The following is a 19,307-nucleotide window of genomic DNA, read 5'->3' on the forward strand; positions in this document are numbered from 1 at the left end:
CAGTAATCTAAATCATTTACTGTCAGAGAGAGAGAGAGAGAGGGAGAGAGGGAGAGGGGGAGAGTGAGAGAGGGGGGAGAGCGAGAGAGGGGGGTGGAGAGAGAGAGGGAGGGAGAGAGAGAGAGAGAGAGAGAGAGGGAGAGAGTGAGAGTGAGAGAGAGAGAGGGAGAGAGAGAGAGAGAGGGAGGGAGAGAGAGGAAGAGAGAGAGGGAGAGAGAGAGAGAGAGAGAGAGAGTGGTCAGGGAATGAGTGTTTATAGCTGTTATAACATAACTAAAAGTAAAGGTATCTATAAATGGATAAAAAGTGCAATGTGTTGTTCTTTATTTAATAAAAAATATAATCACTGTAAAAATGTCTGTGGAATAAGAGAAACAAAACACTTCAAGAAAGGCAGTTATAGGAAAATTCTGCATCACCCATCACACTGCCAGTGAGTATTTTCCTCTAACAGCATGCATCATTGTGCTTTATTCTTTATTTTGAATATTTTAGTTGATTTAAATTATTTTGTATATATTTTATATATAGTCCATTCAAATGATCATTTTAAATGAGTTATGTATATTGTATAAAGTACTTTAACTGGCATTGTGTGTTATATAAATGCATTTTTGTTATAATTAGCCGTTAAAAATGATTACTATAGGATTAATATGCACTTGTGTGTCTTGCAGTGGCAGGTATATTGATAGATCACTTGGGGAATATAAAACTTTAAACTGCTCTGTGTGCTAATCAGAATAACACCCAGCTGTAATGCTGAGAGGGTGAACTGAAGCCTCTGTCCTGTGTGTCCTGTAGTGCAGTGTCCAGTGGGGACGTATTTCTCGGTGGACTATGCTGAGTGTGAGAGCTGCAGGAGGGGTTCGTATCAGGACGAGGAAGGCCAGACAGAGTGTAAACTGTGTCCAGATGGTTTCTCCACCCCTTACCTTCACTCCCGAAGCCTGTCCGAGTGCAGAGGTAGGCTCTTGAGCAAAGCCAGAAATATGCCATCAGATGTAAAATGCAATGAATTAAATATGAATTATTTTTACACCATTATTAGAGTCATGACCTCCATCCATTCAGATTTTTTTCCTTTTAATCTTTGAGTTGAAGCACTTGAGTGAGCCATATCTCCCTGCAGTTCTCACCTGGTTTCCCACTGATGCTAAGCAGGGTTGAGCTTGGTCAGTACCTGGATGGGAGAACTCCTGGGGAAAACTAAGGTTACTGATGGAAGTGGTATTAGTGAGGCCAGCAGGTGGCGCTCACCCTGTGATCTGTGGGGGTCCTAGTGACGGGGACACTATACTGTAAAAACAGCACCGTCTTTCCAATGAGATGTTAAACCGAGGTCCTGACTCTCTGTGGTCATTAAAAGTCCTCCACTTATAAAAGAGTAGGGGTATAACCCGGTGTCCTGGTGAAATTCCCCCATTGGCCCTTCTCTATCATGTTTCCCTAATAATCCCCATCCCTGAATTGGCTACATCACTCTTCTCTCCACCAATATCTGGTTTGTGGTGAGTGTTCTGGTGCACTATGGCTGCCGTCACATCATCTAGGTGGACACTACACACTAGTGGTGGTTGAGGAGACACCCCAACCCCACACACAGATACACAATACTATGTAAAGCGCTTTGAGTGTCTAGAAAAGCGCCTTATAAATGTAACTGTAATAATAACTTGTGTGCATTGAAATGTCAGTGTTTAACTTTAGGAAATGTTCTGTATTAATGGTTATCATCTGTGCATTTTTGTGTGTGTGTGTATGTGTGTGTGTGTGTGTGTGTGTATGCGTCTCCAGCACAGTGTAAGCCTGGCAGCTCATCACTCAGTGGGCTGGAGACGTGTGAGTCATGCCCACTGGGTCAGTACCAGCCTGGTTTTGGCTCGCGTAAATGTGATCCCTGTCCTCCGAAAACCTCCACCGTCAACCGAGGAGCTATGGACCAGAGCGAGTGTGGAGGTGAGCTCCAGTTCGTCTACACAGTCATTATCCAGCTCAGCACTCATAGAACAGTGCAGCAAAAAGGCACATTCCTGTCCTCTAATCTCACCTCATCACTCAATCTCTTTGCCTCACCTCCTACTTCTGTCTCTCCTTTTTTTTTTCCTGATCTCACTGTCCCTCTATCATTCTCTCTTTCTTTCTCTAGTTCCATGCTCTGCAGGTCATTTCTCCCGTACTGGACTGGCTCCCTGTTACCCCTGTCCTCGTGACTACTACCAACCTGAAGAGGGACGATCCTACTGCCTCTCCTGCCCCTTCTATGGCACCACTACAGTCACAGGAGCCAAGACCATCCAACATTGCTCCAGTATTCTAGCTTTATTATTAATATCCATAGTAAATAAGGTCATAAGAATGCATTTTGGAGCAGCTTATTGAATGAGTCACAATGATGTCCAATTGAATAAAAGAGACTCTGTAGTGGTTTAAGTAATACCCCAGTTTTTACTCCAACGAGTCAAAGATTCATCCTTCGTTCTTCATTAGAAACATTGACAAAGCTTCCCCTTCCCCCAAATCACAGTTTTCCTAAGACGTCTTTAATATTATATGATTGCTATAAATATAGAAACACTTTTACAGATTAACATTAACGTTCTACATTAAAGTTCTTCCTTCTATTTTGACTGGAAGGAAGTGTGCTCGCATGATAACTCTGATAGACTCATGAGGAAGATTCTTCTAACGCAAAAGGAAAATTAGCTGCAGGCTGGAAAAGATGATGAGGTTGATGAATGCCTCAGGATAATCTATTCCAGTTATGATAGCAGACATGTCTTTCACTTTCTGCCTGTCTTATTTTCTTTTTTTCATCTGTTTATTTCTCTCTCTTTTTTCTTTTTCTTTTTTTTTTTTTTTTGTCTGTATACCTCTGCATCGCAGCATTTGGCTCTAGTTTCTTGCCTAAGGAGGAAAGTGTAACTACCGCTCCAGAAAGTCCTGTGATAAGAGACTATCAGGCCAGCAGTCAGGTAAGTTTACAGCTATTTTATGTTTTTGAAAGCATCACAGTGTTTAGGCTTTATATAAGACATAAAATACTTGGGGTGTGCAGTAACTGGAAATTAATCAACAATGCTAACAGACTGCTTTGTTGTTTAAGATTTTCTTCAGCTAACTTGGGAGTAAACCTGTTTTGTGGACATCCACATACACAGATCAGCCATAACATTAAAACCACTTGCCTAATATTGTGTAGATCCTCCATGCGCCGCCAAAACAGCTCTGACCCACCCGTTCAGGCATGGACGCCACAAGACCTCTGAAGGTGTGCTGTGGTATCTGACACCAAGCAGTTGCAGCAAATCATTTAAGTCCTTTACGTTGTAAGGTGGGGCTTCCATTGATCGGACTTGTTTGTCCAGCACATCCCACAGATGTGAGAGTTGGAGAATTTGGAGGCCAAGTCAACACCTTGAACTTTTGTCATGTTCCTCAGACTATTCCTGAACAGTTTATGCAGTGTGGGAGGACTCATTATCCTGCTGAAAGAGGCCACTGCCGTTAGGGAATACCGTTGTCATGAAGAGGTCTGCAAAAATGTTCAGATAGATGGTACATGTCAAAGTAACATTGACATGAATACCAGGACCCAAGCTTTCCCAGCAGAACATTGCCCAGAGCATCTGGGCTACCTCCTTCCTTGGACGGCGTTTGGTAGGGATTAACCCCTGCATACCGGAACGCCAGACAAGACCGCAGGTTTGAAGATGCTCTGACCCCGTCGTCTAGTCATCACAGTTCGACCCTTATCAAAGTCATTCAGATCTTTACGCTTTCCCATTTGTCCTGCTTCCAACACATCAACTTCGTGAACTAACTGTTCACATGCTGCCTAATATATCCCACGCCTTTACAGATGCCACTGTAACAAAGTTATTCACTTCACCTGTCAGTGGTTTTAATGTTATGTCTGTTTGGTGTTTAATGTAACTATAAAAGGATAAAAGTCTTGACATATTGTAAGGTCTGCATTTAATAACTACCACATGTAATACTTATAATGTCAGTCTTAAGAAGCAGCACCTAAACTGTTGATTACTTTTTATAAAAGATACATGTTCCTTAATTAATGAATCATTCATCTTTATAGCTGATTCATGACCAGTCCTCTCTGTCCTCATGTCTTAAACTTCATAACAATTTTAGACGACATGAACAGACAAATGAATAATCCGACTTGCTCTGCTTTAGATGTTCCACGAGTGCTTCCTCAACCCATGTCAGAACCAAGGCACCTGTGAGGAGGTGGGAGTGGGTTACGTGTGCACGTGTCTCCCAGGGTTCACAGGTAACGCACCTTATACTACAACGATTTATGGCATCGTGTTTATTATAATACCAAAGAAATTTCCTGATTAGTGTTTTTAGAGCTTTTACTACTACAGATACTAAATGTTAAATATAAATAAAACTAAATATCGTCAGAGGAGTGTTTTGTACAATTGAATAATCCAGAGCAAAGGATGAGTAAATTTGTGAAGTTTATGACTGAGTGGTGATAACTGTTACATTTTAACACTTAATGATTAGCTTATGGTTATAAATAAGGCACGTCACGTTTTATGTTATGATTTGTTTTGTAGTGTTGCTTCACATTAATACTAGGGCAGTGGTGGCTCAGTGGTTAAAGGCTCTGGGTTACAGATCAGGAGTTCAAACCCAAGCACTGCCAAGCTAAGTTGGGCCCTTGGGCAAGGCCCTTAACCCTCAATTGTATAAATGAGATAAATATAAATCGCTCTGAATTTGGCCAAATGCCATGAATATAAATGTACTTTTTGACTACCACCACAGACTTTTTGTTTTCCAGCAAACATTTTGTATGCATTGTCGATTTTTTTAACAAGCCGTGTTGTTGGTGCACAAATCAGACCAGAGTGAGGAACTGACCTGATTTCAGACAGAGAATGTTTTTCCACAAGTCGATTGATTCTGCTACAGTATTTTTCTCTTAATACTTTGCTAGTTCTATATCCAAACTGTGGTCTGCCAGTTGACATCCCCTGATTGAGAGGATGTAATATCGTAATATATATGTAATATATAATAATTTGGACTGATATTTCCACAACATGTACATGACTGAGTGTAAGTGTAATCCATTGATTGTAAGGCTTATACCATAGGGCAGAGTTTGGGCTCACTACATGAAAATGAGCAGTTTTGTATGGTTGTTGTTGTTGTTGTTGTTGTTGTTTGTTTTTTTGTTTGGGGGGGTCTGTTTTTTGATTGTGCATATATATTCAGTATATCTTCTTTACTTACTTAGGTGCAAAATGTGAGAGTGACATTAATGAGTGCGACTCTGCTCCGTGTCAGAACGGCGGCCTGTGCAGAGACAGAGTGGGAGGCTTCCAGTGCCAGTGCAAGTCTGGCTTTGTGGGTAAGGACCTCACTGCCAACACAGATTTACAGGAGCAAATAGCCACAGAGTGTTGCTGCTTGGCCAATTTCTTTTGCTTAACAACTCTGAGCTGGCACAGCTGTCTGAGAAGTCTCAAAGGGAAAGTGACTAGAGAGTGTGGATTTATTGGCTCTGTAGGACACATGCTTTGTCTTACAGCTCTTTTCCATTCAGTCGCTGACCTCTTTCCTGAGACCTGGACATGATTAAGCACATTGCTGGTCTGGCCTTGTTTTTGTTCATGTGTGTGTGTGTGCGTGTGTGTGTGTGTGTGCGTGTGTGTGTGTGCATGCATGTCTGTGTGTGTGTGTGTGTGTGTGTGTGTGCGTGTGCGTGCGTGTATGTGCAGGATCACTGTGTGAAGTTGATGTAAACGAGTGCAGCTCTTCTCCCTGTCTGAATGAGGGCGTGTGTGTGGACGATGTGAATCGGTTCAGCTGCAGCTGCACAGATGGATTCACAGGTGAACCGCTCAACTTCACCACATGGAATTAAGACTCTGACACGTTTCAGACAACAGGAAGTCATAAAGGATTAATATATCCGATCTGCAATTATTTAAAACAATGAATCACCAAGACATTCTCATTGGAAGGTATTATATAAATACAAACCTTACTCACTCTGCTGAACAGAAGGTTTATTTTCATTTAAAACAGTTTTTTTACTTATTTTGGCTGAGTTCTCAGAGGAAAGCTTGGATTTTTGTTTTTGTCTTCTCTGAATTTTCCTAGAGGATTTCTTCAAACTGTCATGATCTTGTTATCCTACCACTGTATTATAAATCCCATGACGTCACGCAGAAATCATTTGTGCCACTTTATCCTTGCAATCCTAGTGCATGCAATATGATGACTTCTTTCTGAGAACTCTGAGCAGCCTAATGTTCTGCTTGTAGGACCTCGCTGTGAACTGGAGATAGATGAGTGTGAGTCCAGACCTTGCCAAAATGGTGGAGTGTGTAAGGACCTGGAGGCTGGGTATTCCTGCTCATGTAATCAGGGTTTCACTGGAGAGAGCTGTGAAGTGAATATTGACGAGTGCTACACCGCCCCCTGTCTGAATGGAGGAGCATGTGTGGATGCTGTTAATGACTTCAGGTAAATTACAAAATGGAGATGTTAATCATATGATTGTTTAGGTTTCACTTTTGTAATATGACAGATTGATGGACATTCGCTTTAACAAGATGTTAGATTAACCAAAAGTTTTTTTTTTGTTTGTTTTTTTTTGTTTCAATTTTGATGCTTTTTATTGTTTAATATAGATGTTGATGAAATTACATTGATTGCAGTCGAACAGTGCAAAGTAACTCATTTTAACTGCAAAATTATTCAGATGTGCTGTGATGCTACACCTTTATGTCATTTTTCTCTTAACTGTTTCCTTGCCATTGCATCCAGCTTGGTTTTGTTGTGCTCTATTCCTCCTCTTCTGAATTCCTACCATCCATATTGTTCTCCTTGGTAGGAGTTTCATGACTACTCATTTTTGCTAGTTGAGCAGTAATTCAAAAGTAGTCGACTAGTCTTTCCAAAAAATTATTTTAGTCAGAATAGATTTTTAGCTTGTCATATAAGTGCAGCTGATAAATGCAACAGCAAAGATCTCATGATCTTTATATCAGTCGCAAACACTTCTTCCCTTGTGTTCTTCCTCAGGTGTGATTGTGTGAGTGGGTTCAGTGGGAAACTGTGCCAGATTGATGAGGACGAGTGCGAGTCTAACCCATGTTTGAATGGTGCCACTTGCAAGGATGAAGTGGGGAGCTACACCTGCCGATGCCCTCCTGGGTTCAACGGAACCAGGTGTGAGACAGGTATAAACACCATGGCTGAGAAACAGAAACAGAGAGACTGTAAGGACAGGCTGTAAGACAGTAACAAGTCTAAAAGGCTGGAGCAAGGGTTTTTCCAGAACAGTAGGACGTATTTGCAGGCTGTCAATCAAACAACAGGTACATGTAGAAAACAAGGAGTAGGTGAAAGTGCATGCTTTGTGGTTTGCTCAAACAAAATGTTTCCACTTACAGTTGAAAATTTACAGAGTTTATGTATTATGTTTTGTTTTGCTTTGCTTGTGCTATTTTCTTATAGCCTCTTCCCATTTTGTGAAGCTCAACAACCTTTTGCCGCACATCACAGCTATATTCATTGTTTTTACAACATTGTTATGATTGTCTAAAGGAATATATTTCAAATATATTTTTCCTGATATGAGTTCATAGGGGTGCCAATAATTGTTGCACACCTATATTTAACAAAGATCTTTTTGTTGGATAAACTTGTGTTTTGTTTGCAATTGTTTGATATGCGTGAATGCAGGGTACCTTTCCGAATTTTTTGTGAACAACAGATCAAAAAGTTAAACAATAAAGGCGGTGTTTTACAGCCTTCTTTGCTCATATTTACCAGGGTGCCAATATTACTGGAAGGTACTGTATCATATGGTATAAGTGCACTTTTTTGGACAGCCTCTCTGTAAACAAAGATCTCAGTCTACTCTTCTGGGAAGGTTTTACACTGTATTTTGGACTGTTGCTGTGGGGATTTGTGCCTGTTCAGCCCCAGGAGCAGGTTCAGGTTTCCATACTTTTGGCCGTATACAGTAGTGTATAATCCCAATTATGTCCATTTCAGTTCCCGGTTGTAACATTACAAGTTGTGGAAAATTTCAGGGGGTTGTCTGTACTTACTCAGATAGTATTTATGAAAAATGGGCAAACTTGTCTCTTCACACATGGCCTGCCCATTTCCCTGTTGTTTGCTGTCCTATATATATTTTTTTTTTTTTCTTGTTCTTTATTTCTGTTTCCAGAAATGTCTTCCTCCTTCAACCTGGAGTTTGAGGTCTCAGGTATCCACGGTTATGTGATGATGGATGGGACGATGCCAGCACTCACTCAGATCACCTGCACATTCTGGATGAGATCATCAGACACCGTCAACTACGGAACTCCGGTCTCATATGCTGTGGATGGGGGCAGTGACAACGCCTTTCTCCTCATAGACTACAACGGGTGAGGAGTCTTTTTTTTTTACTTCGTTATACTGAACAATCTTTTTGTATTGGAAACAGAATACCTTTGGCCTTCGTAGAGCATTTTAAAATAATAATAATAATATGTATGCACTTGTGTGTAGCAAAGTATTGATCATTATCACAAAAATAACAAATATTAATTGACAGATAATTCAGCAGTACATATTTAGGTTTATATGTAAATAAATAATAGGTATGTATGCTAATGGCACCCTGTCCAGGGTATACCCTGCCTTGTGCCCGATGCTCCCTGGGATAGGCTCCAGGTTTCCCCGTGACCCTGAAAAGGATTAAGCGGTATAGAAGATGGATGGATGGATGGTATGTATGCTAAGCATCAACCTCTCTCCTGGTATTATTTAGCTGGGTGCTGTACGTGAACGGGAAAGAAAAGATTACAGACTGTCCTGCGGTGAATGACGGCAGGTGGCACCACATTGGCGTGACGTGGAGGAATACAGATGGTGACTGGAGGATTTATATCGATGGAAGCCCTTCTGATGGTGGGAAGGGTCTGTCCATGGGTAGCACCATACCAGGTACAGCAATACCAGTCAAATCAGTCAAATGTGTCAACACAAAAATCTGTTTCTTATTCGTACACTTTTCCATCTTTAAACTGGAGTGGATTTGAGCTATATTATGATGAATTGTTTTTCGGCCTCTGTAATCTGTGTAGGAGGTGGTGCTCTGGTGCTGGGACAGGATCAGGATCAGAGAGGCGAGGGCTTCAACCCAGTTGAGTCCTTTGTTGGTTCTCTCAGCCAGCTCAATATCTGGAATTATGTCCTCTCACCACAGCAGGTACCTCTGTAAAATAAATGTAAATAAACCATTTGTTCCATTTCATATTTATCTGGCTTTTATCTGCAATCTATAATATATTTAATAACGAGGCCTTCAATACACATATGAATTCAGCCTCAGTGGAGCGTTAAATAAAGGCTTCAATTAATCATGAATAAGTCATAAAAATACCTAGTGGCACCACTGATTGTGCCGAGTAATTCACAAGGGTTTTTGTTCTCCACTCTTTGTTCCTAGATGAGATCCCAAAATAGGAATGTATGATCTCATGTGATTAATGAATGAGATCAGTGCTCTACTTCTCTTCTGAAGTGCCTAAATCAGTTGTGGCTGTGCACCATCCTCTTCCCTCAGTTTCTCTCTTTTCTTAGTAGCTCTTAAGGACAAAATTTCGAACGGTGGATGTTAGATTTGGACGTTTTAGAGTATTCTCAAAAGAAAGCATTCGTTCAGAGGAAGCCATTCTGAAGCCATAATTAGCTATGAGGACACAGAGGTCTGGACGTCAGTAGTTTCAGAAGGTTTTTTCTCAGAGCAGAAGAAAAGAAAAGGAAGATGAACACTCACAGAGGCAAAGAGAGAACCGTGAACCCAAATATTTCACTCAATAAAATGAACATGTCTAACTGGAGACAGAGCAATTTATGAAAATTTTAACATAGCAATTGGTGTAGTATGCATTTCCCATTGAGGTGTAATAAATATGAAGTAGGTCACGTTACTGTGATGTGGACCTCATAAAAATGTGGACCCTGATTATGCGCCTGAGCATAGAACATAGATACAGCTAAAGACCCACCTCTTCCTTGACCACATAACTAACCCCTAAAATGCCAACCCCACGTTATCTTAAAAAATAAATAAATAAATAAATAAATAAAGTTACTCTGGCTCTTACACCTCTACTCTGCGCACTTTGTAGAACTCAATTAATAAATCTTGTATGGTAGCACTACTTGTATTGTTCTCCGCTTGATATATCGCTTTGCTTGTATTTCCTCATTTGTAAGTCGCTTTACATAAAAGCATCTGCTAAATGAATAAATGTAAATACAGGACTTGTGTTTTAGAGTGTTTAATCAGGTCGATTTGGGTTAATTGGCTCACATGTCTGGCTCCCTCTTCCTTTAACTCAGATGAGGTCACTGGCCAACACTTGTCCTAGTGACCTACAGAGAGGGAACGTGTTTGCCTGGCCTGACTTCCTACATGGTATCACGGGTCGAGTCAAAACCAGCCCGAAGAGCATGTTCTGCGCTGGTGAGCAAATCTGTGTAAAACACTGTTTATCATGATTTTACTGTGAATTTGCATTAACTCAGCAAATATTTATATTTGTACAGGCACATTAACTTTATAATTTGTTCTTAATGAATCCTTTGGGATTGAAATCTATGTGAGTGCACAGTATGGTCAAAATGTAAAAACTAATCAGCCGTTTTGTTGCATATTTAAATAACAGGTGGATCTGAAAGTTTTAATTAATACTAGATGTGTTTATCAGGTATATAAGTATCATTTATATGTATATACAGTATATAATATGTATATGTGTGTATATATATATATATATATATATATATATATATATATATATATATATATATATATATATATATATATATGCATGTACTATGTGTGTGTGTGTGTGTGTGTGTGTGTGTGTGTGTGTGTGTGCTTGTATTTCCTCATTTGTAAGTCGTTTTCGATAAAAGCGTCTGCTAAATGAATAAATGTAAATATAATAATGACAATTTTGTGGAACTGTCACATCAAGCAATGTATGGTAATGTAATGGTCTTTTAAACAAGTTTTGGGTGACAAAGTAGTAACCTGGACTGTTTTCAAAAATAAAATTAAAATTAAAATGTTTTTCTGGGTTAGATTGCCCCCTGCTGCAGGATACTGTACCCAACTTGCGCTCTTCCAGTCCAGCAGTGAAGCCAGGCTCTCAGGTGAAATTCTCCTGCAATCCTGGATATTACCTGGTGGGGGAGCCAGTCCAGAAGTGTCTGAACAGAGGGGCATGGAGCCACGCACAGCCTCTCTGTGAACGTGAGTGTGTAAGGATATAATTCAGGTATTGACAAGAGACAAAACAGACACACAGGATTTTTTCAGTAGTACAAGGTATGTTCTGTAGATATTCTATCAATATGATGACAGGAGAATTATTAGCCAAACACACAGAATCTTTGGATGTTTGCACCATAATAATTTGATTCTATACAATTGATTTATTGCTTCTTTCACTTTATCCATATCCCACACATATGAGACGTTTGTGTGCAGGCGTGAACTGTGGCACACCTCCTGCTCTGGTGCATGGTCTGTATCGTGGGGACGATTTCTACGCTGGGAGTTCAGTGCTGTACCAGTGCAAGCCTGGCTTCTACCTGCTTGGTGAGAGCAAAATGCAGTGTGGCAACAACGGCAAATGGTCCGGGAACCTGCCTGCATGTCTGGGTAAGTGAGACTAAACCAGTCTGAAACTTATTTTAACACTTCCAATTCCTTTCTTTTCAATTCTTTTCACACTTACATACTGAATGTAATATATTTTTGTAACACCTATGTGTCTCTATGTGTCTCCGTGTGTGTATATACTGTAGATATGGATGAGTGTGCCTTGGGCTCTGATTGTGATGAGAATGCCAGCTGCCAGAACACAGACGGCTCATACACCTGTACCTGCATTTACCCCTTCACCGGGGACGGGAGGAGCTGCACAGGTATGCTACACGACTTAATACAACATATTGCAAATAAACATCCTGCTTTATAATAGGAACAGCTTATCCAGAAGTCAAATTTACATTTACTAACTATAAGTGTATTTGATCAACCAAAACATGGTTTACTTCTTTAGACCTCAAATAAGAAAAAAAAAGTGATTCAAAATCAAAGTTATCCAAAATGGCTAATGGAATTGTCACATCAAAAGCTGACACTTATGAATAGATTGCAGATAGAGTCACAATTTTATGGGATTTATTGTGAGAAAAATACCATTTTGAGCTCCAAACAAAAGTTATGCAGTCCCTTTATTATCAAATCAGGTGCAACGTCACAGTTAGACTCCTCTCATCCTCTCGTGTACTGTCTGTAGTTCTGAATGTGTTCAATGCAACATAGGCAACTCATAAGTAATTATTCTCACCTACTTTAAGGCAATATGCAATCAGCGTTTTATTTTGTGCCTGTCTTATGTTAATTAGGTGAGGAGTACTTGTGTTCATTTGCATGCACGTTCTTTGTTGATCACCCGTTTAATTGACCATCCACAACACCCTCAAAACTTCACTACAGTGCTTGGAATGATTACTTTTACACTTGAATATTTCATCATGGTGTGGAGGATAAAATGCTGCAGGATAGAGTGCCAGGTTACTGCACTGATATCTTCAGCTCTAGTTCAGGACACACTGCAGTTCTATAGTTTTTTTTTTATTATTATTATTCACTATTCTTTTATTTTTTTATTATTGTTATGCACCATCATACGGTTAAGATCCGGTGATGTAAGCAGTTTGAAATTAATGAATCAACAAAAAATTGTGAGACAATCTACTCAATCTGATATTTCCTCTTTATCCAATTTACTCTTTCTGCATGAAGACCGCAAAAAACAAACATAGATTAGATAGTCTGTTTTTTTTATAATGCACCCAGATTGCCTTTACGTTTTATAGCACTATCATCCAGCATTATTTGTTATTTCATTCTGTAATCGCTCCATGATTTTTGCGTGTCACTCTGTAATCGAAGACGTAATCATAATAGCAGTTGGATAACCGGAGCTCAACAACATGTTTTGATCTAAAGAGATAGAGTCACATGATCTGATGAAGCTTTGTGTAGTACAAGTTGCTGGAACAGTTTGGATAGGTTCCATTGCAATATCGACACACGGAGAGACTGGCCCATACTGGAAAAATTCAAATAAGCCATAAGTCTATGCCCTCTAAAATAAACAAGATGGAGTAGGCAATTTGAGCAATACAAAACTGTTTTTATATGAATATTTGTCTTATTCTTTTAGCCCTGTCATGTAGTCCACCTACAGTCCCAAAGCATGGACTCTTGGAGGGAACAAACTTCACATACAGAAGCAAGGTGACTTTCAGGTATCACTTTTAGTGCTAGAAGAAGAGTTGACTATGAGAAGCTTCTTAGTTATCCTCAGGAAACTATTTTCTCCATTTTCACATAATCAAATACTGTATACTATATACATTTTTTTTAAAAATCCATTTTATTTTCCTAAACAGTTGTGAGAAAGGTTATATCCTCCAAGGGCCAACAGAGATACAGTGTCAATCTGACCTGACGTGGAATAGAGTTCCACCTAGCTGTCAACCAGTGACCTGCAGCGAGCCCCCTGCTGTGGACAATGCAGACATCAGTCTCAATGGAAAAGTTTACTTGTCAACCTTGACATACACCTGTATTAAAGGATACCGGTAAAATGAGTGAACTGAGCTTTACAGCATCAAGATTTATGGATTAATAGTAAGTATACCTTTTATGGCAATAATGTGATACCTGCTGTAAAGATTACAGGGCCAAGGGGAGCTGCAATGTGAAGCTTCTGGAAAGTGGACCTCCCCTGCTCCTTTCTGTGCCAGAGTGAACTGTGGGGATCCACCTCCCTTAAAGGATGCAGTTGTCAAAGGAGACAACTTCACTCTGGGCAGTCAGGTGCACCACATCTGCAAAGAAGGGTAACTATACCACAATTTCTTTCTTACACATTGTTTAAAAATAGGAATGGTATGTATTTATTTATGACCATTTATACGATCAACTCTGTAGTAAATGCAACTGTTTTTAATTGCATCCAGATACACACTACTTGGTAGTGAAACTCAGGAGTGCCTACCAAGTGGTGAATGGAGCCGTGAATTTTCCCAGTGTGTACCTCGCTCATGTGGACCACCACCACCTGTTGACCATGCACATCCTGACACCGGACACAAACTGTTTGGCGACACTGCTATCTACTTTTGTTATGATGGCTACACTGCTGGCAACAACACCAAGTTGTTCTGCAATGCAAAGGGAATTTGGGCACCACCTGAGGGACACAGTATGCCGTACTGCATTGCCACCTTCTGCCAACGCCCACCTGATCTACCTCATGCTATTCTGGACTCCATTTATAAGCCCAAATATGCTAGTAACACAGAGGTCAGCTATAAATGTGAGGAAGGCTTCATGCTCAATACCACAGCAACTCTGAAATGCTTAATGGGAGGAGAGTGGTCACCTTCACCTATGGATATTGGCTGTGTGCCCATCAGATGCTCCAAGCCAGAGAATATTGAGAGGGGTTATGTCAGTGGGACCAACTACAATTTTGGAGCTGTGATTGCATATAGCTGTGATAAGGGATACTACATCCGAGGGGAGAAAAGAAGGACTTGTATGGCTAATGGAGAGTGGGGTGGAGTTTTACCAACTTGCCAACCTATTAGTTGCTCTACTCCTCCTCCACTGATTAATGGTTACATCCAGGTGATGGATAAAATGCATCAATGTTGTACAGTTATTCACATTGAAATACATATTAATAGTAGAGCATAATTTGTGTTTACTGTCTGTTTGATTGCCATTCCATAACTGGTTGCTGATTGGTCTATTTTGTTTATCCTTTCCAGGACTCCACAATGAAAGCCAACTATGTGTACAATAGTAAGGTGACATATACTTGCAATTCAGGTTATCGCCTCACAGGGAAGGCTGACCGTATATGCATGGCCAACAAGCTATGGTCCAACATCGATCCCCCCATTTGTAAGCTTTTAACCTGCCCACAACCTCCTGCTATCTTGCATGGGTACTATCGTGGCTCCATATTTCAAGTGGGAAGTAAAGTGGAATATGTCTGTGATGAAGGTTATGAACTCAATGGACATGCAATATGGACATGTTTAAAATATGGGAAGTGGGACAAGATCAAAACTCCCCATTGCTCTCCAGTTCAGTGTGTGGAGCCACCATTAGAGGAGAACCATCTAGTATTACGAAGCTTGGATTCAAACTCGGGAACTGTGGAGCTTTCCTGTGAGGATGGTTATGTACTTCATGGAGCAAAAATTCTTCGATGTACTCCATCACAAGAATGGAATGATTCTTTTCCAGTCTGCAAGCAGGTGTCTTGTGGTCCACCACCAGAGGTTTCCTTTGGTGATCCATCATTAGCATCTACCTATTTTGGCAGTGTAGTTACCTACTCTTGCATGGCTGGTTTTACCCTTCAAAAAGAAGCTTCTGTTAGCTGTCAGGCAGATGGACACTGGAGCACCCCACATCCAGAATGCATTCCTGTGGAGTGCCCGCATCCTGAGGAAATATCAAATGGTATAGTGGATGTGCAGGGACTTATGTATCTTAGCACTGCTCTGTACAGCTGCAAGCCTGGTTATGACTTAGTGGGCAACTCAACTGTGATATGTGGTCAGAGTGGCCTCTGGATTGGAGGAGTACCTGCTTGTCATCCCATTGAATGTCCTCCACCCAAAGAGATCCCCAATGGCTTTGCCAAGTTCTCACAACTTCTGTTTAGCAGGTCTGTTACTTACACCTGTCATCGAGGATATAGTCTAGTAGGACCAGAGATTCTTACTTGCCTGGAAAATGGTACATGGGACAAGGAGGTTCCATCCTGCCAACAAATCTACTGCTTGCCTCCCAGCCCAATTGAGAATGGCTTTGTTGAAGGCCGGGATCATAAGTTTGGTGTGACCATCTTCTATAGCTGCTTCCCAGGCTTCTTGCTTGTAGGGCAGAGTCACCTTACCTGTGAGGAACGTGGCTGGTCAAGTTCAGTCCCCACTTGCACTCCAGCAGACTGTGGTCTTCCTCCACACATTGACTTTGGTGATTATTTTAAAATTCAAGATCCCACCACTGAGTTGACTGGTGACAAACCAGTAGACATTCCTTCACCAGCTGACACTAGCTTCCTGCATGGAACCATGGTACAGTATAGCTGCCATGCAGGCTATGAAATGAGTGGTACAGTTGCTTTGGTGTGCCAAGAGGATGGCACATGGAATGGGACAGCTCCTAAGTGTGTACCTGCTAAGTGTGATACACCCCGTGATCCTGAACATGGATCAGCAACTGTAACAGATACTGTACTGGGAAGATTAGTGGAGTACAGCTGTGATGAAGGGTATGAGCTGTATGGGCCAACGGTACAACAGTGTATCTCTGGACATCAGTGGAGTAATGAAGCACCCCAGTGTGTTCCTGTCAACTGTGGTGACCCAGGGGGCATTGCTAATGGTGAAGTGATAGGAAGTTATTTTCACTTCAAAGGAGTGATTCAATATGAGTGCCATGTTGGATTTGTCCTACAAGGTTTGGAAACTAGGACTTGCCAAATGGATGGTAAATGGGATAGCAAAGCACCATGGTGTAAGGCTGTGTCTTGTGGACGTCCTGTGGTCTCAAGTGATGTGTTAATTAAAGGAGATGATTATACATTTGGTAAGCGCCTACTCTTTAGCTGCCACAGTGGATTTATCCTGCACGGGACACACACTAGTGTTTGCCTTGCTAATGGAACTTGGAGTGAAAATGCCCCTAAGTGTCTCCCAGCTAACTGTGGTCGACCCCCTATCATTCAGAATGGCCGTGTCACAGGAACAAATTATGGTTATAATGGCAAAGTGAAATATGAGTGTAATGTGGGTTATACATTGGCAGGAAACCCCACACTCATTTGTGGAGGTGATGGACTGTGGGATGACCCTCCACCACGATGTGACATAGTCACATGTGACCCACCTGAGGACATTAGTCATGGCTTTCTAAATGGCTCAAGTTTTAATTTTGAGGATGTGGTGGAATATGTTTGTTTCCCTGGTTATGAGACAGTTGGCAGTCCAATTCTGCGTTGTGCAGCAGATGGCACTTGGCTTGGGAAAGTACCAGAATGTCGGCTCTGTATATGCAACACACCAGTATTGAGGTTTGGTGCTGTGCTTGGCCGGGATCACACCTGTGGGGCCACTGTGTGGTTCCGCTGTGATGAGGGCTATACGATACTTGGGCCCACTGAGTCTGTGTGTGACAAGGGTGGATTATGGAGTCCGGGGGTTCCCATCTGTAGCAGGGGCAGTTGTCTTACACCTCCTCCTGCAGTACCCAATGCTGTTGTTATAGGTGGTACAGTTGTACCTGATGGAGTCACTTATGGATGCAGACAAGGATACCGTTTAAGTGGCAACCCATATCTCTCTTGTGGAAGGTTGGGTAGGTGGGAAGTGCCTACTCTACAGTGTGATCCTGTGTCTTGTGGAAAGCCCCCTCCTGTTTCAAATGCAGAGATTGTGGAATCTGATTTTACCTATGGCAACAAGGCTCAGTACAGGTAATTTAACTTATGAAAATGTTTAACATTGCACATGTAAAATGTAATGATAATCTCTTGCTTAATGTTCTATGTGTTTTTAAGTTATGTTTCTAATGATTGTCTTTGTTTAAGGTGTAAAGACGGGTACAAGTTGGTTACACAGACAGACGCAGTCAACTGTCAGAGTGATGGCACTTGGTCCAAACATAGTGTGAGGTGTCAGCCAATTCCATGCAGCCTTCCCACCAACCTAACCCATGTTGTGGTCACAGGTGGCCAGCTCACACCTGTAGGAGGCATTGTTACAATATCCTGCATGCCAGGATTTTATCTTGAGGGTGCAGCACTATCAGAATGTGAGGTATGTATCAGAATATGAGGTATATTTTTGTATTTAACTTTAGTTTTCAGTTAAACATTTTGCTCGGCTTCACTCTAAGATGTAAAACAGTTTCAGTGATATCATTGTAGAATTAATGACAGATATTAGATGCTTATTGATTATTATTTGATCTAGCTTTTTGGCAGATGGTCTCCATCATTCTCCTCAAACTCATGTGTGCCTGTCGTCTGTGAAAAGCCCCTCCCCATTCTCCATGGTAATATTAAAGGGGAGAACTACAATTATGGGGACATGATTGTGTATACCTGTTTGCCAGGGTTTGAACTACAGGTAAGATTTATATTTTATATTATGAGAATGTGTTTTTAATATGTTTAGTTCTCTGCAGAATAAGTATAGTTGGATCCTCCCGAGATAGGCTGCACAGGTTTCGTTTACGTTCTACTAGATAATTCTATCAAAAATAATGGTTGTTCAACACTCTCAGCCCCATGGCAGTGTTTCTTTAAAAAACAGTATATTTCCCATACTGTAAGGTACATTAATTTGTATCCTCTAGCAGGTGCTGCATATAATATAGCATATGATCATATGAGATAATGGATGTAAATTGACATGCTAGTTTGTACTGACTTATCAGTTTAATTATGCCAACCAATACAGCTCACATGATGGAGCTTAATGATGGCTGGGATATCCCCAGCCCATCCAAGTGTTGCTTAGAACTGTAAGTGGACAGAGATGCACGCTGGTCACCTGGGAACATCTCAACACATAATTCCAAGAGAATGGCTCTTGGAAATTTAAATCCGCTCATTAGCCAGTCATCATGGCAACGAAATCTTTGCGGTGTCTAAAAAGACGTTGTTCGGTTTGCTTGGTGTTCCAGCAACACCAAGAACACCATTGTGCAATAGTCAGTGCATTGTCTAGCCTATTTGTGTCACAGTAGCCTATTAATAGGTCTGTGAATATGTGAAATTACTTCATGGCTGTTTGCAGCCTGTAATTACCCACAGTTAATACCGATACACAACAATGTACTATTTAATTTGGATAATAGTTAATAGCAAATAGTTAACTGGAGCAATACATGGATACAGTCTAAGTAGTCTGTATGCAGTTATTATGGAGCTGTGAGTTGTACATTTAGCTGTAATGTTCTGCATATCCACAGGGTGTCATTATTAAATCCTGCTGTTTCTATAATCTTGTGTCTGTCTCTACGCTTTGGTCAAAGCTTCCATAAATAAACACTCCATTTCCAGTTGAATTTGATCATTTTATAATCCAACTTTATAAATCCGAATTTCTGCATTGGGCTTTGAATACGTACATTT

At 40.9% G+C, this 19,307-nt stretch overlaps 1 protein-coding gene across 6 annotated transcripts in view; it reads left to right on the top strand.

Moving 5' to 3' along the window:
* Window positions 1-19,307, top strand: part of svep1 (sushi, von Willebrand factor type A, EGF and pentraxin domain containing 1) — a 102,138-nt gene that overhangs the window by 65,584 nt on the left and 17,247 nt on the right. For all 6 annotated transcript variants that reach the window (XM_017472564.3, XM_017472561.3, XM_047156482.2 and 3 more), the window contains 23 exons: window positions 805-966; window positions 1,798-1,959; window positions 2,150-2,311; window positions 2,887-2,975; window positions 4,198-4,294; window positions 5,276-5,389; window positions 5,760-5,873; window positions 6,309-6,510; window positions 7,072-7,229; window positions 8,228-8,429; window positions 8,816-8,991; window positions 9,132-9,256; window positions 10,396-10,519; window positions 11,144-11,314; window positions 11,552-11,725; window positions 11,872-11,991; window positions 13,302-13,386; window positions 13,531-13,722; window positions 13,816-13,983; window positions 14,104-14,776; window positions 14,920-17,642; window positions 17,757-17,985; window positions 18,142-18,297. In XM_017472564.3, coding sequence (XP_017328053.1) covers window positions 805-966; window positions 1,798-1,959; window positions 2,150-2,311; window positions 2,887-2,975; window positions 4,198-4,294; window positions 5,276-5,389; window positions 5,760-5,873; window positions 6,309-6,510; window positions 7,072-7,229; window positions 8,228-8,429; window positions 8,816-8,991; window positions 9,132-9,256; window positions 10,396-10,519; window positions 11,144-11,314; window positions 11,552-11,725; window positions 11,872-11,991; window positions 13,302-13,386; window positions 13,531-13,722; window positions 13,816-13,983; window positions 14,104-14,776; window positions 14,920-17,642; window positions 17,757-17,985; window positions 18,142-18,297 — 6,578 coding nt within the window. The remainder of the gene's footprint in view (window positions 1-804; window positions 967-1,797; window positions 1,960-2,149; window positions 2,312-2,886; window positions 2,976-4,197; window positions 4,295-5,275; window positions 5,390-5,759; window positions 5,874-6,308; window positions 6,511-7,071; window positions 7,230-8,227; window positions 8,430-8,815; window positions 8,992-9,131; window positions 9,257-10,395; window positions 10,520-11,143; window positions 11,315-11,551; window positions 11,726-11,871; window positions 11,992-13,301; window positions 13,387-13,530; window positions 13,723-13,815; window positions 13,984-14,103; window positions 14,777-14,919; window positions 17,643-17,756; window positions 17,986-18,141; window positions 18,298-19,307) is intronic.

The sequence above is a fragment of the Ictalurus punctatus genome, chromosome 7, assembly GCF_001660625.3.
Source record: "Ictalurus punctatus breed USDA103 chromosome 7, Coco_2.0, whole genome shotgun sequence".
NCBI classification, from domain to species: domain Eukaryota; kingdom Metazoa; phylum Chordata; class Actinopteri; order Siluriformes; family Ictaluridae; genus Ictalurus; species Ictalurus punctatus.